At 49.3% G+C, this 23,980-nt stretch overlaps 1 protein-coding gene across 1 annotated transcript in view; it reads left to right on the top strand.

Annotated features, from left to right (window-relative positions):
* The window catches only part of LOC107223491 (protein dachsous), a 236,081-nt gene that overhangs the window by 180,713 nt on the left and 31,388 nt on the right, over positions 1 to 23,980 (top strand). The window contains exons 2-5 of the mRNA XM_046735989.1: positions 3,838 to 4,018; positions 7,408 to 7,875; positions 21,300 to 21,460; positions 21,901 to 22,305. Coding sequence (XP_046591945.1) covers positions 3,838 to 4,018; positions 7,408 to 7,875; positions 21,300 to 21,460; positions 21,901 to 22,305 — 1,215 coding nt within the window. The remainder of the gene's footprint in view (positions 1 to 3,837; positions 4,019 to 7,407; positions 7,876 to 21,299; positions 21,461 to 21,900; positions 22,306 to 23,980) is intronic.

Below are 23,980 nucleotides of genomic sequence, written 5' to 3' on the forward strand. Positions count from 1 at the left end.
ATGCGTACGCAGGATACGAGTACCGAGTGCCTGCTCAACACTACGGGGGAATGAATGGTGCGCCGGTCTTACGGCCGACGATAGGTGAAGGGGGGTTTAAAAATGAGCACATCGGCACGCCACCTTCCACGGGGCCCGGTATATCGCGACGCAGGCTTGGCCAAAGGGAGCCGACGCCGGTCGGGTGGCGATGCGTTCCGTGCGTAATTATCCGCGTGCGGGACATCCGGACACCACCGACGGGGACCAGCCCCGTCCTTCATCCTTTGCGTGCATCCAACACTCGCGAAAAACTCTCGGCATACCAGAGGCATCGCGCTCCGAGTCCTCCACGATTTACTGCGATAACTTTTCCTCGTGAACAATTTGTAACTGTTGCCTTCTTCTGCTGTGCCTGGTAGTTAGCACAGCTGGGTAAGCAACTCTCGCGCTGGCTTCACAAGCTTCTCGAACTAACGGTGCGCAAGTACAAGCTTAATTCATTATACCTTCGATAAGCGAAAGCCAAAACCTGGTTCAAAGTTCCATGGAAATCGTGTAACGAAACTTCACTTTTCGAATAACGAACGTCACTGTCTTATGGGAATCATTTGGGGAGTTACTTAGTTCTTCAATCGACAGTTGTGTTATAGGATGGATGTACGTACCATTTTCAGCCTCCCAAGTTAACCAAAATCGTGCTTTAGCGCTACTTTCAATCGGTGATAAATACGAACCTTAATTGACTCTGTTTTCAAGTTATATTAAATATTGTACAGTGGAGTCACTGATTACAGATTACAATTTTTTTTCGGTCCGTTAAATTTTCTCTCTGTCCTGTTTTTTCAACCTGTTCTAACGGGAAATTCTCATTAGTACCACTGGAACAACTTCGATATAAATCTTCGCAGTATTTCTAAAACGTGGGACCATCAGAAGGGCCCTTTTGCACTAACTTTGCATCGAGAATTCTTAAAGTAGGTACACAGCATCAGTCGAGCGTGGCTCGGGGCTGAGACACGCTGAACAGGTACCTTGGGCATTGCAGATATCCACCTAACTATATACACGTTTTATGCATGCTTGTATGAGAAAAAAACAGTGTCTAAAGACGGCAGCGCGTCAGACCCAAGTTGGTTCAGAAGAGGGTCGCCGTACTTTATAACCGGTGTAGACAACCGCCGCGCCGTTGCGCGATTGTGCGTTACACAGGCATATATGACGCAGGTACATGCATAGAGATGAACGGCGAACGCATCTGAAATTGCACGGGTATATAGGTGTACCATTCGGATACTGGTTGCGCGCATATATCGCCGGGATATGATAGATTCCTTTATAAGCTCGTTTTTTTTCTTTCTCTCTCTTTTCTTGAACGCGGCGCGCGCTCCTTTATTGCGCCCGCGTGGGAGAGGATCCTCGGTATCCCTTCGGTGTCCCTCTCGCGTACACCATGGAGAGAAATATTACACCCGGAGTTAATTCATCAAAGTGCTTCAGCCGGCGAGACTCGAAGCCATTGCCTCAACTCCTCGATGGATGATTATAATTAACCCGCATTCCGGAAAAATATTTTTCTCTACCGTCTGCCGTGCAGGCGCGGGATTTTCCTTCCGGGACCAACGGAGCGCTGGCCCAAGGAGACGGGATGAGAGATGCGGCCACGTCGGCTATGCGGCCCACCCAGATAGGTGTGCAGGTCGGCTAAACACGTGATTTAATCCCGGAGCAGGCGTCCACCGTTTCGTCAAATCAATCGCCAGCTCCTAGTCCCCGACTTCCTGGATAAAGGCCGATCCCAAACTCGGTGACAAGATGACCGTCATTATTTCGCGACACGTGCCTCATTCGTCGCAGGTGCGTCGATGTGGTGAAATCCGCGAAAATTATTCATTTGCATTCGCGGAGCCGATCAGAAGCCACTGGCTGGGCGCATAAATTTAACTCGTACCGCAGAACTGCTGATTGGTATTCAATGATCTAAGAACGCGTTGTTCTAGCCTCAGCGGTCACAGGTCTCTTTATCATGCGTTCACTCACGCCCCCACATAGCTACGGTCAATCGAATTTTCAAACACGTACAACACGGTGACGCTTTATGCGAGGCGTTTCGAAAATACTAATCATGTTTAGGTTGATACACCGTCGGGTCATGTCTTGGAATACGTTATTTTCGAGTTCCGATAGCCCGTTCGGTCAGGATTGAATATCTATAAGTCGTAGCGTTAAGGTACCCAGAAAATATCGCAATTACCGAAACTCAGTTTCATTATTCATACCGGTGATCAGCCCCTCCGAATTTACAAGCAAGGAATTTAAAGAATTGTTATTTCAACGCCACTAAGAAATGCCGGGAGATCTCGTCTCGAGCAACCACTGGCAAAACCGCGTAGTCAGAGTCGCATAGGAATTGCAACGGATTGTTCTCTCGGTGCTCCGATTGAAATCGATATTCTCCTCTCAAGGCCAGAGGAAACAAAACCAATAGAACAATGCGTTTTATACAATCTGCGGTGAGGGTCTACAGCGCGGATAACAAGTACAGGTCGATGCAAAGGTGTACCGGATACCCAAGTCCAGAGGTACAGAAATGGGTGGAACTAGTATAGAACCGGCTGCGAAGTCCTGAACTAATACGAGATAAAACTGTTTAATTAGCAGAAGCTAATTGCCACGGATGCGCCCCTGTGGAAAAAGCACAAGGAGATAAAATCGGAGCCTCTCAAAGAGTGAGAATCATAGAGTGCAGGTGAACGCCGTACGAAGCCCCAACGACTGATTTAGCCTAAGGTGCGTTCCGAACGCCTGTTTTTCCCGGAGTGAAAACACAGATAATCCATCAATTATCACGCAGCTGCTATCTCGAAATCGATGAAAGGAAAAAACGGCCTGGTAGAAAGTGATAGCCGGACTCCGGAACGTAACGAATGGGGCCGCGAAGCGGTTCCGAATTAGTCGAGCAGATCGTCGCCGATAAGGCAGTGCAGTAATTCATTAACATGATTGTCGGGGTGGAGAAACAGGCCCGATTGGTCCCCATTCCCCGGTCCCCCTACCGCGGCCGTGAAGCCACCCCGAACGAAAACCCGGGCTGCGATCCACTCTTGAGGTGGCAACAGTGTGGCGGGAAGATATTCGACTGACCGCCACTAAATCATTCGCGGACCGGACTCCTGCTTTATTATCCGCTCGTCTCTACCACTCCCGCTCTCCTCTCTTCTCCTCACCTCTCCTCTGAGATTGTCTCGCGCAGGCTGCCCCGCGCTCCTTTCGTCGAGACCCTTTCAAAAAGATACGAGATCTCGACCGTCCAAGTAGCGCAAACGAGATATAAGCCGCAGCTGCAGCGCCGCATCGCCGCTCCGAAAAGCTTTTCGCGCATTTCGAATGCCTGCGCGGAGGCCCGATTGACCACGTTTTCACTCATCTCGAAAAACGCAGCAACGCAGAGGCGTCAGCCGAAATCCGCGGCCACTCGGCACCGGGATTAGCACATTGCGGATGAAGAGCGCAGGCCTCTCCTCCGGGCATTAAGAAGTCAGCTGATTTGCTTTAATAGTTTGGGGGCCAGGGCGCCTCGATGCTCACCTGACGTCCCCGAGAAAGGAGGTGGCGATACCCTGCCACATAAATAACAGCCTTCTGAGCTCGCGGCGTCCGTCATAGCCGCCGTACCGACGTCCGCACATGTTATTCAAGCGAAACCATGATGCGGGAACGGTGCCAGGTTCTTTTATCGACAGCTCAAGTATCGAGCCACAACCAAATCTATTCAATTCAATTTGAACTCTGACCCCCAGTGCTAACATGCCAAACGAACCTACCAACCTAATGAGCGCATTTTCTATAATGTTTCAGGTGCAGGCGACCGACCCTGACTGCGGAGTCAACGCCATGGTCAACTACACTCTGGGAGGAAGTGGAATCGCCACTGAACAACTCATGGTGCACAGTGATACTGGCGAAATCTGCGTCAGGGCACCTTTGGACCGTGAAACAGCAGCCTTTCTTGAATTACCGGTCATCGCAACTGACAGAGGTGCGTAAACTACCCTGCGTAACATGTTCCGGCATTGTATTCAATCGAGAATAGAGAACTTGTTGGTCATACCGGTATGGCCATAAACGAAGAGAGCCTTTTTACTAACAATGAAAATACGATCGCAATGAACACTCTGAATCTCTAGTATTCGGTGCACCAGTTTCTCACAGAGTTTATTTTTTTGTTTCATTCTTCAAAAAAGGCACGACTGTAACGATAAGTCGAGGGTGCGTGTGAATTGCCTTCTCGAGTTCTGCGAGTGGGCATTTAGTTAGCGCGAAGTGGTTGGGTACTCTTGTTGGGCCGTTAAAGAGAGCCGATATCTTCTCGGCGATGGTGAGTATAGGGTAGTGTGCAGAACAGGCGGCCTATCGGCGTGGCAAAATCTAGTAGTTCTATAATAGGCTGTATGATTTACGTTGCCAGTATTCCGTGGCCATTTTCAACGAGTATACGTTGCCCATATGTAAGGACAATGGGTAAAGTCCATTGGTGGTTCATTGTGCCTCAGCCGCGGCTGTTCCATCGTCCACGCGGCGGTAGCCGTTGCAACAGCTTATACCGTGGCCGACTCAACGAGCGTCGTGCGTCTCGTCGCTCTTGCGTCGCGACGCAACCGCTGAACGACTATGGTTGCATTGTCGCGCAGCTTTGTAGCGTTTTATGCAAGTGGCTGTCGTTCTCCTTATAATTGTTCCTCGCTTTATACCGACACGATTGTTTCGCCGGTACCATTGTGCCACGCGGAGTTGCATGGGGATGTCGAGTCCTTCGTACCTCGCTGCTAGTCGGTGCTTGAAACATATCCGATAGTCCGTGGTATCAATTAAACATTTGATCTAGCGAAATTCCGTTATGGAAAATCGGATAGCTTGTTAAAATATTTCGTGGATAGTAATTAACCCCAACGATGCTTTCAAATGGACTGCTAGACTATGAGAAGATAATATCGTGGAGAAATTTTCTTTCCAGAGAGACACGGAAGTCTCTCAAAATAATCCCTTAAAATCCGACTGTGAGATATCTTTCAACTTCACCTCGTGGATGAGGACATGAATCGTTTTTGTGAGTACATATATGTACCTGTTCAAGTACTAAACCTCACAAATAATTTTTAATACTTAACACGGAGGTGAGCCTAGCATACGGACGAAAAGAGATTCACAGCAGAAAATTGTGACAGGTATTATCCTGCCTGAAATACGAGTAGCATAAGACACTCGGCATCAATCGCGGATACAGCTATCGGACAGTGCCTATTCAAAGTCGTCGCGTTCGAATTGAAGAGGGTGAATTGAAAAACGGCGAAGAGAGGACCGGAATTCGTGGCACGCTGATCGTTGATGGAATTTCCATGCGAAGTCCAGGCGCGTTGTAAATCACTGTCAACAGCCGGGTTCGCGGCATTTTGCACATGCGTCAAACCAAGGGTATATAGGTAAGGCACAGGGCACACCGAGGCGAACAAATTCCATGTCCACACGCCAAACCCATTTCTCTCAAATCCGCACCGAGGGAAGAAATGCCCCACATCCGGTACCACCGCGCTGCCTTTCAAAGTTGCTTTGGGGAGGTGGTGGAACGGTTGAGAGCCCCGGACGCCCTCCACAAGGATAGAGGAACCAGCCCTATAAATCTCTCGGTTTCTCTCGCATCCTTCGGCTCAGGCCCTGCAACTCGTCTCTCCCACCGTCCTCACCATCAACCTAGCGCTGCTTTCGCACTGATCGGAAACGCGACACGGACGTGAAAGCGCTCGCGTCGTTCTCGCAAAGTTTTCTTAATCGAATCGGAGCTTGGGGAGGAAAAGTCCTCAAGTTGGGTCCATGGGAATCGGAGAGGTCGACGATTCGTGGGACTGTAGGAAGTTCCGAACGCCGCGAGGGTGAAGGGCAATGAAGGGGGAACGAATGAGGCTCCGAAGATGGAGGGGTGGGGGACTCTTGACGCATGACTCCAATGACACCCAAGGCCATAAATCTCCTGAGTCTCGGAGCTGTGCCGGTGCGAGTCCATACATTACTATGAGTTACGGTTGTGAAGCGTTTAAACAGCGGATTACCAGTTTTACATACTGTCTTTAATATTAACACTTGCGTTAAGCCCTACCGAGTCACCCCACAGCAGCCGGACGCGGATCGCGGAGGATCAACACCGTTCGAGCGTTATTAGCCAGTTTCGGTTTCGACACATCCACCGTCGATGTCACTACAAAGAAAGAAACGAGACGTGGCCTCAGCCATGGATAGACGATGGATCTCGGTCCGTGTAATCCTTAATTTTCGTAATTCTTTACTATTTTTCTCTCCCCGACAGTCGTTGCGCAACGGCGCAAAAGCCGATCAGGAATCCTTGTTTTAACCACCGGTTACCGTACTCGACATGCTCATTTTCATTTTACTCGGGGTACAGAGACCAGCGAGGCTAACGGTACCGAGTCGTCCGATGCGGATGGAAATAAAAACCAACTCCACACGCGTGCCTTGGTAGTTCGACTATAGGCTACTTATTAGCTCTTGAGCAACCTACGGAGGGCCGTTGGCGGTCAACGTCTCTGTTTCCAACGAAATTACGTATTCGAGACTGACTGCGGGCAGAGAGCTGGTGCAAGCTCGCCGTGAACCTGCAGACTACCGTAGTCCATGGTGATCGAAAATGGAGTTATGTGTCAATGGATACGTCTATAAAATTCTGCCTACGTACCTGACGTGACGACCGAAGGTACACGCGTTTGCGTGCGCGCGTGAGTGCAGGTGCATAATGAGTTGGCAGCTACGACTTAATTGGTCCCTCCGTGAAATGACATTAAACGCCGACAACGTCGATTTTCAACTCGAACTTAACGCGGTACGATTTACATACGGCATTGTACCGGCGCATATCCGTGCTGAACGCAGGAAGGTACCGGCTGATCGCGGTTATGGCGAGTCGATGCGGATGAACGCCGGGTGTTTGAGCGGGTTTTTTTAACGGGTTTTTCGACCGACACCCGGTACGTTGCGATCTCACTTGAGCGAGAGTGTTGCAACGGGCACTGCCGGTTGATTGGCTTTAAAAAAAAGCCCATCGAACGTGGTCTTTATGATTTATGCGTAGCAGTCTGAGTTCGCCTTATGGGCCGGTATGCAGCTGTGTAGGTATAGGTGCAATGCAGCGTTGTGCCAGCGAGCCGTGCCGATTCGATCTCTCTGTATGCGGCTAATTTCGGAGGCGTTATTTAATTCAATAAGAGGATTCTCGATGGATTTCACATCCCAGTGTTCGTTACCAATTCCCCGGAATCTTGCCCCTCCCCCCTCGATTAACCAAGCTACGGACTAGCGCGAGACTGGACGATCGCTCACTCCTCCATTCTCACCAATTCTTTCTCTTTCCGTCTTCCTTAGGAGGCCTCAGCACGACCGCTATAGTCCTGGTCCATGTGATGGACGTGAACGACAACCGGCCTGTTTTTGACCCCTGGCAGTACAACGTCACCCTGCGGAACGACAACCCAGTTAACGGCGCGGTTCTCCGGGTCCTGGCAACCGACAAGGACGCCGGTCACTTCGGTCTGGTATCTTACCGAATCTCCGGCGGAAACGACGCTGGCGTCTTTGGCATCGATCGGACTTCCGGCGATCTCTACGTCGCCAAGCCCAGCCTGCTCGGCAGGTCCCAACTTCACCATCTCAACGTTACCGCTACCGATGCCGCGGGACTCAACTGCCTCAAGGATGCCGAGGTAAGGATATCCGTATCATCCGCTGGGAACAAAATTGCTGCCTGTGAACGACCCAAATACTCAATCAGCGTCAAGGAGAGCGTGCCCCAGAACACCATCATCGGCAACGTCAAGGCTGCTTCCGATTCCGGTAAGTCGATGTTTTCCGATTTTTTTAATCGCTTTAGTATAATAATTATCGCATTTGTATTTTCGCTTTTGTAGAATCGTAGGTATATAACGAATATGATTAAAAGCTTCGTAAAATGCGTGGTCACTGTGAGGAGAGCTTCATCGTCGGTTTCTCAAAAAAACGTAAAGAATAATCAAAAACAGTTTTAAGGTCAAGTTTCGAAATGCTCGGTTTAGTTAGCGGGATTTTCGTCAACAATTGAACGCGGCATTTACAACTCAATTATGCAAAAATGTGGGTGATTTTGACGTTGCAAGTAAACATATATCCGGGTGATAAGAGAGCGGTGGAATCTGGCCAGCCGGTATTCGACGCCTGGGAGGTTTGACCGGTGCATAAAGCGCGGTTATATAGCGTCGTCACGAGTGGAACTGATGGCATGTAAATCATACGAGGGAATCTCCTATTCTGCACGAGGTCGTCGAGCCGCAGGAGGAGGAGGAGAAGGGAGTCGCGTCAAAGCGGCGTGGTGCACCATACGTCGAGGATTCGAGGAGCGCGGGCGGTAAAGGAATTGTCCGGCTAGCGATACGGCTGTCAGAGGTCACGAAGCCGCGATCGAGCGCAGCGCTTCCCGTATACGGTTCGGCATAATGTGCTCGCAGAGGCTTCGGGGAGGTTCGGGGCTACGTGGAGCTTATCGGGGTCCTAGGGCCCAGCGGCACGCTGCGCTACGCCCGTGGAAACAAATAAATTTGAATAAAAGAGACGCAGAAATGGGATACGAAAGCGCGCGGGGCGCGCGACTGTTCCGTGCTCAGCTTCTTCGTGCGGGGCGCCCCCCGATGCTCACCGAGGAAGAGGGGCACTGTATCCGTGTTTCCACACTGGTGGTACATCCGATGCAAGATAGGCCGCGTCACGACCAGCGCGCTCTTCCCGACGCTCCAGGATCGACTCCCCCGGGGTGGACGGACCCCGTGAGGATCGGGCCCCCTTCTTCGGGCCCCGCGGCGCACCACCTCGTGGTTAGTCAGTGTCGTGGTACCTTACCGGAGGTCGTCGCATTGTTTGCCGCCGCCTCTCCTCCGCCTGCGCGTATGCACTCGTCTCTACGTGCGCATGATACTCTTGTACGTGTTCCATACACAACGCTCTGTGTGCGCATGTCTTCATGTATTGTATGCAACGATGCACACGCGCCCCCGTGTGAATGTCGTTATATCGCATGGCGTTGTGCCAATACCAACGGCAGTTCGTAAATGTCGGCGAATATTGACGTGCCCTCTGATACCGACTCGGGCCTTCTTTACTGCGCATGGATCAACGTCCGGTAGGAATAACACTTTACGCTTTCTTCGGTTGGGTCAAGCTGGATTGACCCCTTCACTGTTAGTGACACGTGTACCGTGTATGGGCAGGAAAAAAAAATAGCTCTACTTCTTTTTTGAAATAAACACGCCTATATCGTAACGATTTGATTGTACTTGGGTATCTTGGTAACAAGTCATCGCGTGCATCTACACAACTTTTCTTGTCACACTGGAAGAGTGGCACGAAATTCTCATTATTGCCAGCTAGTGAAGGCTTTGAAATTTTCCGATCCTTAGAAACCACCCTAATTAAAATTAGTATGAAAAAATTGCCACAAGCCTGGACTCCAGCTTGCGATGAATTACAAAGAAGTGAGCATAATCCCTAGAATGTTCATCGAAGCAATTGGTTATTCTGGAATGCGAAAATATACCCTTTGGAAAAAACCAAGGAGCGCTAAATTCCTGCATCAACGTAATCGTCCCGGATACGTTAAGACCTTTCGACAAGATCGTGGAATTCGTTTGAAACACAGGGATACCTGATTCATCGATCATGCGACTTGCATGACGGAGGGTTATAGAACGTAACGTCGTATACTGGTGGGTACCTAGAGCAGGATGCAAACGTGAAACGGCATACGGTACACCGGAGTCATGGATAGTTTGAGTGCCGGCGTGAAGTCATGATTCTCTCAATCGACCGGTATAATAAATTTTCACCACTTCAATTAGCCGAGCGGTTATACGTGTTATATACGCGCCTCGTCTACCTGCTATGCGAGGTTGTTCCAGCCGCGCAAAGAACGCCGTGCCCACGACGACGACGACGACGGGACGATGATGTCAGCAGCGAACGCCGTTCGAACGACGTACCTACCTACCCGATATTTCTGCACCAGGGGCAAACCTGTTCCTGAAGAGTTGCATGGACTTTGCGTGGCCTTCGCTTGTAATATTTGACACACAGCAGCCAATCAGATTATCAGATTAAGTCGCGAGCGGCCTCGCTCAATCGCCCTGACCATTTTTCGTGTATATTTTTTTTTCGTTTTTCTTTTAATTCAATTCCGAGTCATGCCGCTACCATTTTTAGTTCCCCGTGAAACAGGGGCAGTCATCGCACAGCTCGCGATCGAATCGGGTGCATCATTGGAGCGAAAATTCTGTCGTAGAACTGAACTTGCGATGGAACAGCTCGAGCCGTGAACCGATAAGGCTTCGACATATTCACCCATGCGTCAATCCTTATCGTGGATCCAGAGGAACCGGATCACTGGATTCGCAGACCACGGTCACAATCCTGAATATCAAATTTCGCTAGATTATTGAGTGTTTTACTTTTTTTTTTCTCTCCCTCTCTCTTCGTATCATCGGGGATTATCAAAGATCAGCGGGGAAAACTGTTGCAATTTGGGGACAATCTTCCGGTGTAGGTATCCGTTCTGCTGTTATAGAGGCGAGGCGAACCTGAGAAATACGAGATCCAGAAACGAGTTGCGCGGCAAGAGAGAGAGAGAGAGAGAGAGAAACAGAGAGAAAGAGGGAGTGAAAGAGAGAAGGGCGAAGGTCTGGGAAGACGAGCGAGTGAGACGGAAAGCGAGAACGCCGTCCGCCCGCATAAATCGTCGCGGGCGGATTCCGGGCAGCCGAACGCAGCTCAAGCCGCCATTGTCCGCGCCTTTTTGCACCGCTCTACTCTTTACATACGCTTTAAATATCACCGCTCGCGACTGCTTTCAGGTTCGCAAGGTGTACCCACTCTTCCTCACTCAAGCGACGATACTTCGTTTCGCCAGCTTTTTTGTCCCGAAATTCAAAGCACTTCTAGGCCCCGAATTACGGTTCCCATGATCAGGTACCGCCTAGCCTTCTTCGGGATGATAGGCGGACCGAAGTTCTAAGCCCTCAGCAGAACACAAACTTTGTAATTAGGAATCCAGGTTCGCATTACATCGTACGGCGGTTATAAAAATAAAAAATTCCACACTGACGTGAGCCTTGAGTGAATTCAAGCTGATTGCGGGATGTCTGCAGGCGTTCAGAGCGAATTATTATTCCGTTTGTGAGACGAAAAAGAATCGGTGGAAATCGTTAGCTTCACTTCATTTCTACATGCAATTTCAGTTCATCCGATTCAACTAATTGAAATTGTTAATCAAAATTCAAATAATAAAATATGGAGCTTCTGATAGTGTGTTTCATCCATTGGGCCTTTCTTCACTTTGATTAAAATTGATTACAGTAGTAGTTTAATGAGTGAGATGCCTTAGTAAACAAAAGCTGAGGTGTATTTTGCCTGAAGTAGTAATATTTATAGTCCTATTTTGAAGTTTCGTTGACAGGTTCTCACGCATTCGGGTGTAAACCGATATATTATCACTTTAAAGCCATAGTAAAGTATAAAATGGAAAATATTGTAAAGCAAAGAAAGGATCAACGGATGGGACTCCACATCACAAAAAAACACCGTCAGAAGTTTCAGCAGAATCTGTAGTCCGGTTGCCTGATACGATTCATGTAAGTCGACAGCAGCTCTGAAAATCAATATAAGATTCGAACCGCAGCGCGCTTTTGTAACCCACCCTGAAGGAAGTCGACAACAGGATTGAGCAAGTTTTCGCAGAATGAGATGTGCGCCGAAGGCCTGGAGGTTGGAAAATCGGTTCGTGGTGTAGGACGAGGTTGTTGGAGCAGGTGATATTGGAGTTGGAGGCTGTTCGCGGTTAGCGCAGCAAGCGGAGAGCTGCGATACGAACAAATGCGTGTACCATGAGCAGGCTCTAATTGGTGCGACTACTGCACGAGGCTGGAGGAGGTATAAGCCAGGCAAACGGGTAATTATTTCACCGTGTCTCGGGCTGATTGTATTAGCATCGTTTTATATTCCGAGATTATTTTAATTGTGTTACACCAGTCGTTTAATTTATTTATCGAATTCGAATAACCTGCGTCCGATGGGGAGGGATCGCGATCTAGATCTGGATCGGGATCTGCGGGATCAAAGCCTGTAAGCTTGGCGTCATGTTTACCTTTAGCATTTGCAAATCATCGCCTCTCGCGCAAACAGTCCCGATCATGTCCGCGTCATGCGCTTTGCACGCTGATCGATGTGACGCTTGATCACGGAAATTATTGACTTACTCTGTAGCTACCTTCGTGGAAGTACGTCATTCTCGGTCTATTATATCGACGTGCATCGCCTATATACCAACTCCTCGGCGTTCACCCGGCGGACTATACGGTGGCCATAAATCAGATGATGGTTCGCCCGGCGGTTCTTGGGCGAAACAATACAAACCGTTCGACGTCGTGACGCCTCCTCGAGGGCTGAGGACGGCTCCCGAACCCTCCGCCTCCCCCGCTTCCTTCCAGCTACCGCTTTCACCAGACTTGCAAATTTCAATCCTCTCCAACGATCGTCGTGGCTGTTGCTGCTGGCTTGCATCGCGCTTCTTTACCGCGACGCTACGACCAAACGAAGACGACGACCACACCGCGCTCCGTATCATACCCCGCAACTTCACCATGCGCCAAAGATGCGCTCGAGATACCACCGCCACCATCGCTGCACCCTCCCCCTCCGGCCAGTCCCAAAGAAATCCCGCTCCTCGTGTCACAGAGATTCGCGTAACTTCCAATGTTCCCAGAAATCGTTCCCTCGGCATCTTCAAATCTTTTCGCATTTTCACCTTCGGCTAGCTTTTGACACACCCTTCAAGCTCTCTTCGTACACATGTAGTGAAAATATGCTCGATCGACTCGCGTCACGACATCGATTCCGGGACTGTAAGGAAATCTGCAGTAACGATCGAGAGCAAAAACGTGCGCAATTTCGCTACAAAATTTTTAGAAAAAAATTGTCAGAAGACGCGATTCTAGCGGTGCGGTTGCAAGCTCGCTGGTAAATTAGCATTTAAGGAAGTTAGGCGGTGGGTGGCGGTGGCGGATGGTTGGGTAGGAGGAATCGAGGCTCCGTATGATAATCCCAGCTGTGCAGAAGCTGCTCACGAGCCTTTCGCCTCTTTGCTTCTGCAGCCTCCTTCTTGCCATACTCTCTTGCGAACCCCTCTCCTGTTTATATCATTTTCGACGCGACTGTTTACTGCCAAATGCAAATCCTCGCGCTGGTGCCACCGCAGTGGAACACGCGCAGCATATTTCTCTGCCCCTGCAGCAATGCATATAAGTTTGAACATACCTATATGTGCGCATCCGCACCTCGCGCACGCTTTGGCATAATTCGGTCAATGGCATTAGGTACGTATTAACGGAAATGCATACCCCGTTTAATCTCAAATTTCAAACTTTCAACCCTGACGTGTGAATTCAGCAGGGTTAAGCTCTGAAAAAAATCTGAAATTCAGAACTCAAAATCCGAGATCAATTCCTAAATTGTTCAACGCACAAATAGAACTCCGTGGAGATTTAAGTCCCAGTATACGGGCGTGCATGCGCAGGTGAGATTCCACTTACCGACAAGATGGAACGAAGCCGAAGACATGGAGAGGTGGAGAGGGGGACCATTGAAACGGGTGCCGAGAGAGAAAGAGAGAGTGACTATTCGTACTTTATACTTACATCGGCGGTGGCGATGCTGAGTGCCGGGATCCACGAGATGCCCACTGTGATTTTTCTTGTTTTTATTTTTATTTTTCCCTCTTCTCTCGTCGGCGGAACTGGGGGATTCGCGAAGATAGACGCGTACCTGCATCTACACACGAAAGCCGCATCTGCGCGGAGATGTTGGTACGAAATCGTCGAACAAACTGAGCGCCTGTACGTATTACGCTCGGGGATCGATCCTTCTCTCGCAGCTGATTTTTCCGCCCTCTCTCACCCTCCCCAGTTAAACGTATCTATACCTGTATCTTTCGACCATCTGCAGCAGCGAATTCCTTCCTTGCTTTGTGCTGCGTTATTCCGTGATCCTTGTACGTGTATTAGAGGATTTTTTTTTGCTTTGTTCACTTTTATTCTCACTTAGTACTAGGCATCGAGCTCGCCTCCGATCATTGATTATTTCTGGTCCCGTATTATCTTGGCATTCTATCTCATCTCGTCTGTAGAGCTGTAAAAATCAGGGTCAGATCCGCGATTTAAATGCGAAAGAAATCCTCCTTTTGGACTTGGTGCGCAGATGCTCCGATCGGTCAGTGCGCGATATTGCAAATACTCGAATCCTGAACGATCGTTTTCAATCCTCTTGAGTCAGACTTTTTACTTCTACATCTCCATCTTTGCCTCTTCCGCGATTATTCGAGGGAACAATTTCACGAGCAGGATATCACGCCACCTTCGTAATTACGTAAAGGTAGCAAATTCTACCTCGCAGCGATACGAGAGACCCTATAAATCGGTTGAATTGCCGAGGAATATGCTCCCGGAGAAACCGAGTGGCAATGTACGAATACTTCGCGGGTCTGTGCGCTTGTAACGAAATTGGGTTTACGGCGTGCTACACCGCCTTTAAATTAACACCGAAAGGTCGTTACGCGGAAGTGCAGCTTGTACGTATTTCGAAAGTACAGTTAATGAGAAGCTGAGACCGGGCCCTCGATGCTTTCGGAAGTGAGGATAAACATTGGGGGCAAAATCCAGTCCAAGAGTAATGAAAAAGAATAAGCTAAAAAGAAAGAGAAACCAACCACTTCCCCTCTCTTCGGACGGGGGATGATTCTCAGGGAGAGACGAGGGCCGGGGCTGAGCTAGAAAGGTGGCTGCAGGGAGAACGCGGTAATAAGGTGGAACGACAAGACAATGGATGGTGACAATAAGACCGGGTGCTCGAGTCGAAAATAATACCTGAAGCCAGAGGCGAATCACTGGAAGAGGCTTAGACGCGGCTAAGGCAGGACTCTTAAATGGATGTAGGTAATCTCGGCTAGGCTGTGAACGGGCCCCCCTTCGGAAGCGGAGGAGCATCTCGAGAGGGTCGAACGACAGGGTCCATTGTGTATCCGTTATAACGAGACATTCTTTGATCGAACGCGGGAATCCCTCGTCAAACCAAATTTCGTTCGATAGTCAACTCGCGAGGGTTAATTGACGGGTAATATGTGTGGGCATTTGTACTCTCCGGCTGCTGTTGCAGAGAGTAACGGAGCAGCGTGGTTCAATTTGCAGCCAACTGTTCAAGCATTCCAACTTTGTTGTGTTCTTCAACCATTTTCAGTCTGCACTTTGGAATATTTTTTCCCTGGGCCAAGATTCAATTATACCTACATGTTAGTTGTCATCGACTATTCACGTGACTGTAATCATAGCGGCAAGGACTTGATATTTTTGTTTCATTGGCCAAATGTTCTTCGTTGGTTTTTTGCTTGGTTTCCGTCGAGGAAAAAACCGGACCAAGGAGCTTCTGCATCACCCTAGAACGATTACCAGCGCGCCGACTTCTTTTTCCCTTTTCTTTGTCCCCCAAATTATCATTTGAATCGTGTTTTACACCGGTTTTTAATAACGCTGAACCGTAGGCGTGATCGGATTGTCGATCGACGTACACTTCCAGAAGGTCCGTGGCGATTGGAGTAAAAAGTAAAAACGTTAATCTCGGCTGCTGAAAGAGGGGAGAGGGAAAGGAGAGAGCGAGAGAGAGAGAGAAAGAAGCCGACGTCGCGTCGCCTTTGAGTATTCGTGCGTGCACTTAAACCCGTCCACGTATCACCTTAAATTCATGGCAGGTCACTTCCTAGAGGTCCGAGCAGCACACCTGACCGTACCTGCGGTTCGTCGGGAGACGAGGCCTGGCGTGCGTCGAGAGTCGGGGCCCATCGTCCTTAGAGGGAGCGAGAGTCGGGCCCCGCAGGAGTGACGGGAGCCCGAGGGAGCCAAGCTGCAGACGTATCGGTTCTTCATCGCATTCGCGGCATTGCTCGACGTGGGCTTAACCGGCTAATCATCATTCTTTAATTACAAGATTGTTTTTAGCCGCAAGTGTCGGGGCTGAAACGGCTATTCATATTTAGTCACGACAACGTCGAGGACGCGAGCCGCGCGGCGATCAACCGATTCGAACAAGATTGTGAACGGAAGATCAGAGCGGCGAAATGTGGCAAAACATCCGAGATACGTTTCAGCCGCCCCGTCCTTAAGGCCAATTAAAATCGCTAGAATTATGCAGATCCGATTTTTATACGCCAGCAATATATGTGCACACGCGTAAACTGAGCTCGGCTATATTCTATGTATAACCAGAATTTGTCAGCTCTTATTATACGCTGTGGAAACTCCGGTCCATCGGCGCTCCGATGATCTGAATATGGCGCGGCACACTTCCACCTTGTCGGCAGAGGCCGACCGGCTCTGCGTGGTTTAAAACCCGATTAAGTCCATCCATTGGTCCGCCGCAAGGTTGTACCGAGCTGATCCTCACTGCCTGGGTCAAAAGTCGTGAGATATGGACCTTAAATGCCGGAAGATATGTTTGAACGAATCGGTTAATCGATTACCATAATCTTCTGGTCTCATTTCACGTCTCCGCAGCTGTGTATGTGTTACTACACACACTGGCTGTAGTAATTTTAGGAATTATTCATTCCGAGATCCGGTTGCGGCTATTCCGCAACAAGACCGGATCGGCCGCTCGTTGAAACACGACAGATCTCAATCTGCATCGGCCTGACTTGACCCGCGAAGTTTAAGACGGTGCCGAAAAGTCGATTGAACGATTGTGGCGTTGATAAGCGGGGATTTTGTGTCGAGTCGTTACCGTACGGCGACGATGTGTGCAAGCCATGCAAATCCATGGGTGCGACCTGCGGTGACGTTGAGAGTCGCATAAGAAAAGAGCTGGAGGAGCGAGCGAGCGAGTGAGTGAGTGAGTGACTGAGGAATTACAACGCCCACGAAGTTGTTATCCGGTGCAACAAGAGTCCCCGCGTCTCTTGGACTCGAGGTACCTACACCTGACGCGTCCTAAAGAGAGGGAAAGAGAGAGGAGAGAAGTGCGTGAAGAGCCTCTACAGGCGAGCGTTTCCCCGCGTCCAGGGACTGACGGGAGGTGCAGGAGTCAAGGAACTAGAAATGGATTCCGCTTGGCCGATAGAAATATGGTAAAATGCCGGAGGGACAGAGAGAGAGTGAGAGAACACGCATTCAAATTTCCCGGGCTTCGCACGTGGATTGGGCGCTTAATAAGGTGCAAGCGATTCGCCGATACTCACGTTCAACCGCGATTCTCTCCGCAGCAGTTTATCGAGAATAACAATAATACCCGAAAGAGATTTCATCGCTTAGCGTATGTTTTTTCGAAGATAGCATCGAACTGCGGGGCAATTTCTTGAATTGCAACCGAATTTGCGAGCAATTTGTCTCCGTTAGACCGAGCAGAGGGCGGAAGCGAGGAGAACCTGGAAGAGAAAGCGGATCTGGAAGAGTGTCGACGAAACAGGCACGGCGAGACCTGATCTCAGCCGAAGTGAATCGGTGAAGCGTACAGGGAGATGGAAAAACGCTTAAGTCTTGCAATTGTAATTTATTTAGTCAATAAATACTTGGCTCTATGGAGCCAGGGCGAGATACCCTCTCAAGGTAATCTTATAATGAGTTGTAGCCGCCCGCAAAGCTATTGTCAGGATGTTGATTTAAACAGGATTTGGATGTCGTCATTATTCAAGCGGGAATACCTCTCTACTCTCTTCCAAAGGCAAGCCAGAGGCCCGAGTCTGAAAATAAGATATATTGCACGTACCTTTGTGCGCGCATGCATTAGGTGGACGCTGCGTGCGAAATGCCAAATTAGTTTCTTACTTTCGAATCGCGGGAGTGATGCAGGCCCATTTTCAGCCACCGCTCAATGGCCATGAAGTGAGTCCATCCGACTGGACACAGTCCGAACGAATGTAAAGGTGCATGCCGATCGATTTACATGGAACATTCTCTTCGACGGATGGGAAAAAGTCGGAAGAAACAAAACGACGAGTAATCGCCAGAGAATTAAGTCCGCAAGGCATGATCATGTCGTCTTTAAGGCGATCCCAATGTCGTCCTGCCGTCGACTGTCTGTGATCATAGAAGTGGAAATAACTCACGGCCTTGATCGGGCCCCGGGTGTCCCTCGTCGAGACACTGCAGCGTCGGCTGCTCCAGTTTTTCATCCTACAATTGAACAAGTCGGCTGGCTCCAGGGTTCCAGGGTCATCGTTGCATCTCGCGTTGAATTTCTCCAAACGCCAGACTGCGTCGTGGATACCACGCGTTGTAATCTGCTCCCTAACTATGCAGCGATTCTTAAGATTCTTAAAACGGTAGCTCTTTAGCTCCGGTCAAAGCTGTAATGGACATTCTAAACGAAGGCGTGCGGTTAGGGAAAATTATTCCTTTGAAGACGGGGACGCGAGAAGAATTTTTTTCGAGTTATCTCTTCTCTCCGTGAACGCGTGAAATTTATTTCAGCGTTAACAAATCATCGGCATATGTGTGAGAGTAACGCGCGTGCAGAGATAATTTGTGAGAGACGGTGACCAGCGACAACCACGCCATTTACCCTCATACGTGGGTATGTAGGTAAAGAGAGACTGTGAACGATGGTCATCTCGCTCTATCAGTTTCGGTTAGAGCCTTTAAGGTATTTTCGGGAGTCTGCATGATGCGCGGGGCGGAGGAATTCGTGCGTCAAGTCGTTTGTTGTCGGTGATCCCGAGGTACTCGTGGCGTAGGTGGACAAGGTACAACACTGCTTATATTTCGAATACCACGCAGGCCTCCGTCTCACCGTCAAATCATTCATCACGAAATTACATCTGCCAGCAGTAATGCCCAAGCCAATTTGCCTATTAATTGATTTTAAGTGGGGTCATCGCGTTAGTTTCTTCCTCGTTTTGTCTCACCCATTGTTCTCGTTTCTATCACTGAGTATCCGTATGTACGTTTACTTTCTTTTTCTTAAATACAACGATTTTTTAGTTTTTTCTCTCCTTTCCATTTTCTTTTTTCACGTCAAGTCAGGGGGTCAACGCATCGGCTGTTGGCCATCAATCACTAGGCGATGATGGCTGCCCATGGCGATCGAGCAATGAACTCCTAGTGAACATCGAGTCCTTTTACACCGCGTTGGTATCGGTGAAAATATTTTCAAAAGCGTTTTTGTTTTCCCCTTGATCTAGGTCACAAGAACGAAAAAAATTTATCGTTCGATACAAAGTCTGCGTCAGGGAAAACGACTTCACAGCGATAAAAAGCACGTGCACATTCCTGGAGGACGGGGCATGAAACGTATAATAAAGTGCGGGCCCATCCCGGGCAATCAAAAGACCCGAAAAGCGTGGGGTGGAAGCATATGAGGCCAGGGCGCTGCAGAATTGCCATGGGTCTTTTGTCCTCGTACCGAAGAAGAGACATCCGTCGTACCGGCTGACGTACAACAAAGGCAAAACGGTCGGCCATATGAGTTTGGACACCCAGGTCTCGGAATTTCAGTGTCTCAATTACACCCAATTCCCATGTAGGATCGACGCCGTAAAACTTGGTGATTTGTTGGCATTTCCATGAGGTCATTGGTCCGCGGATCGCAACTGGACCAATCGATTGAACGTGTCGGGTAACTACGCAGAGGCAGTGGGAAAGACGCGGACGGGCACGCACATCGTGAGCTGCCGGCGTAAAAAGTTAGGATGAGCTCTACTGCGCTGAGAATATAATTAATGGAGAGGGTGGCTGCGCGTGTACAGTGAGGCTGAGAAGGCCTTGGTTCTTGCGTTAATAAGCCGCAAAAGGTCCCCGCCATTGGGTCCGAGGTCTTGCGGCGCGGCGCCCTGAGCGTCATGAACGCCCTGAACGCGAGGGCCGGTCTCAAGTCTCGAGCATGCCAACAAAAAGCCTAATTATGCACACCGGAGACTCCATTTATCCCCGCTCACCATCACCACCACTCTGTCAACAAGTGGCAACGGACGAAAATGCAAGATCACTTCATATACATCCATGCACTCGGTGTCGCATTAACATCGTTCTGTCCCCCTTGCTTCGCTAATTCCTAATGCATTACATACCAGACACTCACGTCATCCTTAAACCAACTATTATCTTTCACTTTTGATTCTGAAACACAGTATACATAGTTTCATTCTGAAAGTTTTTCTCTGTCGTCGGTATTTTCAATATTTTTGAAATGTAGAGGTAGGAAATTACAAGCGAAAAATTGCTTCGAGTCATATTATTCGCCCAGTCGAGTCCTTAAACAGTTTCAAAGAAAAAAAAAAAAAAAACACAGACTCGAGGATCTTCAGTCCAGCACGAACAGTTGGTGGAAAGAAGAGCCTCTTGTCTTTCCTGAGGCCACCCTATGAATGTGAGGATGCGTGTACCTATACACGTGCTTCAACTTCTTCGGCTGAACGAATGAGATACTACTTGGAATTAAAACGATTGCGAGCGTGTTTAACGGTGCAAAAAGTGGAACGTTAAAACGGAGATGAGAACGGTTATGTTCAGGCAAGCGCTAGGCCTTGGCTAGAGGGTCGCGCAGCAGGGTCTATTACTGGGGATAAAAATGGTTGAAAAGAACGGTCAAATCCTGGCAACGTAAGAAGTCGAGGATATAAATAGCCTTGTATCGTAACTTGGGACGGAAAGATATGCGCAAAAATTTCACTGACCGAGTGCGCAGAGCGCGTAGTTGGCTCTGATAGATTTTCCGTGGCCAAATGTGCCATGGACTTCACTGTGGAGCGTGACGCCGATTCCTGCAGGGTATAAACATCAGTAGCTACTGTTAGAACGGTGCTAAAAATCTCCAATGGATGTTCGTATAAATCCAATCCTCACCTATGTGACGTACTCCTCCCTTATCACGTACCCCGACCTTGTCTCCCGTCATTCCTGCCGCGAGCGCGGAGTACATATTTGTAAACAATGTCCTCAATCAGCCCTGGTACCCCGCTGCCCGAGGCAGGGGCGAACCATTCCGCCCAACCGCTACGAACAAATAGATAAATGCTGTCTTATGCGCCAGTCATTGGTCGAACAATATACACAGGAGAGCCAATGCCCTTCGATCACCGATTCGAACCATGAAAGCCGGTCATTGCGGTGAAACGCCGAAGAGAACCAGCTCTGGAAGAGTGGTGACAAGGCGATGACGGAAAAGTCACGACTGTCAACGTGCTCATCATCTTTTTTTCGTTTCAGGTGGCGCTCTGCGATTTTTCCTAGCAAGTGAAGAGCCTCATGTGTCAATCGAAGCCGGTACCGGACTCCTGCGAACCCAACTGCCATTGGACCGGGAAACTCGGTCGACGTACATGCTGAGCATAGCGGCATGCAGCGAAGTACTCGTAGGATACTGTCAAGTGAGTACGCCACCGTTCGTTTGCAAATCTGGCAAAAAGTTGTCTGTGGAGGTTGAGGAGAATCAGGAAGAAAAAACTTTATTCGGCAAACAAAGCTGAAAGCCTTGCCTCACGCCGCGTTAATTACTGACTGGCTGGTTCCGTTGAGGCCAACCAAACAATGCCTGTACGCCACTGTCAATGTTTGCCAATATCAATTTACCGCTCAAACCGGACTTGGTTTACCCGCATACTCCGCGCACTCCATCGGGCGTCAACATTACAGCTGCTTACGTGTCCAAAAGAGTTGCACGTAATATTTTCCGAGCTCATAAGCATGTGTCAACGGTAATGCAAGCGTTGTTTGGTCAGTCCCACCCGTTCCGTGAACCAATTGACTCGGTGAGACGGTCGCTCCTCGGAGCATGAGACCGAAGCCTGACCCATTGTCTCGTGTGCAGGTCGAGATTGAGGTTAAGGACGTGAACGACAACCCGCCATCCTTTCCGACGGCCTCGGTGCGCATATCGGTGCCCGAGTCTCACCCTCTTCACACGCCGCTCTACGTAGCGCACGCCACTGACCCGGACATCACGCCACCGGCACCGCTCCGCTATCTCCTTACGCAGAACAGCAACGAGCTCTTCGGGATCGACGCGAGGCTCGGCGAGCTCTACCTTGTGAGGAGGCTCGACTACGAAACCCAGCAGAGGCACAGCCTGCTGATAAGCGCCGTGGACGGCGCGGGTCTCTTCGCGAATTTCAGCCTCAGCGTCGAGGTTCAGGACGTGAATGACAACCCCCCGGTGTTCGAGAGAAACGAGTACCACGTGGACGTTCCTGAGGGCGCCAGACTCGACTCACAGGTGAGAAAAATCTTCATTACACGCCCGTCGCGCTCCCTCGGGCTTCAACTCGATCTCTGCACTCCCAGAGCTACTCGAGGAAGTTATTTCGCGTACATCTTGCGCGCATGTAACAACCTGCGTCCCACCTTGCTAAAAGTGAACCTTGACCTGTACGTGTATAACTGGCACCTCGGGCGGCCTCGAGGGGAACCGAACAACATTTAATCTTACCGACGTTAACCTGGAAATTGGAAAAGTAATTAATTCTAAACGCGCCTGATTACAACGCTTTCAAGTGTGTAATATCCCTATTAATTTCTCTCTCCTTCGGACCGCTTAAGTTTTGACTCTCCCCGTACCAACACGTCCGGTCCCACAAAAAACCTATCCCCTCGTTTCTCCGTGATCAAGATGAATTCAATGGACATTCTACCAGCTAGGTTGAACCTCTCGTTCCCTCTTACCTCTTCCCATCTTCCAACTATACAATCTTCGTAGTGTCTTCAAATATCTTGAAATATTTCTTCCTTTCTCACCATGCATTGTTTGCTTCATGCTCTTCGCCGAGTTCTACAACTGTAACAAGGTTGCATCTCGAGCATTCGACCAGTATCAACTCTTTCTACAGCTTATATCATTTTTCCTCGTGTCTTTCGAACAAGTATGATACAGTGAGACTTGAGTTCAAACCTACTCGTTGTTCTCCGACGCAGGGGAATTATTATTAAGCGAGTCGAGGTGAATACGTGAATCCGGAGATGACCGACTGCTTTGGTCGAGTTGCCGGTATCAAGATTCCGGACAATATCTTGGCTCCTGAGGAGGGGAGATCAGGATAACATGGCTGCCGTATAACCGTAACCCTTCACCCGCCTCGAACTAATAGCATACAGTTAGACACATTACTGGTGGCTCCCATGTTAGGCACTGTTCTAATGATCGTTCATCCAGTACTCTCTGCCCTCCATCTATGCTCTCCCTCAGACTTCCTTTCCCTCTCTTCATCCATCATTCTCAACCCGGCCTCACTTTGCTCAATCCCCTAGTCCCTGCGACCAAGGATCCTAAGTCTCAGTCCGAACTCTGCGCAGACTGACTGACTGACTGACTGACTGACTGCCTGGCAGCCTGCCTGCCTACCAGAGTTCTCGGCCTTTGTTTTTCCCCGTTTTGTACTTTTTTCTCCTTTTTCTTCTTCTCTCTCACTCAGGCTAGAAAGTTTGATGGGCCGGATGGATGGGTTTGTGTTTACGGACCGCGCATGGTGTGATTTAATTAATACACGGACAGACAGAAGGACGGGGTGCACACCGTCTCTCTTCCTTCATCTTGCTCTCTTTTTCACGCCTCTCTTCCTCAGACTCTTTCCTTCTCCAAGTCCCATTTCACTGTGTCGAACTACCAACACGGCAGCTCGAGAATGTTTTCGGGACGGAATGGAGAACAGCAACTCCGGATTGTTTAGATTGTTTGGACAAGCTGATATAATGCCCAAGCGGTGCAGATGATCTCCCGCAGCAGCCAACGCAACTTAGCTCACTGGTCTCAGATATTTTGCCTCAGGTTTTAACTTGCTCAGCCGTGTCAAGGGAGGCGAGAAAAAAAAAGAACTCGAGGTAACGCATACCTCAAATGTCTCGCCTCGGCAGTACCCGTGATTCCAAATTCCGTTCTCTTCGTTTGTACTTTCTTC

Source organism: Neodiprion lecontei, chromosome 3 (assembly GCF_021901455.1).
Source record: "Neodiprion lecontei isolate iyNeoLeco1 chromosome 3, iyNeoLeco1.1, whole genome shotgun sequence".
Lineage (NCBI taxonomy): Eukaryota > Metazoa > Arthropoda > Insecta > Hymenoptera > Diprionidae > Neodiprion > Neodiprion lecontei.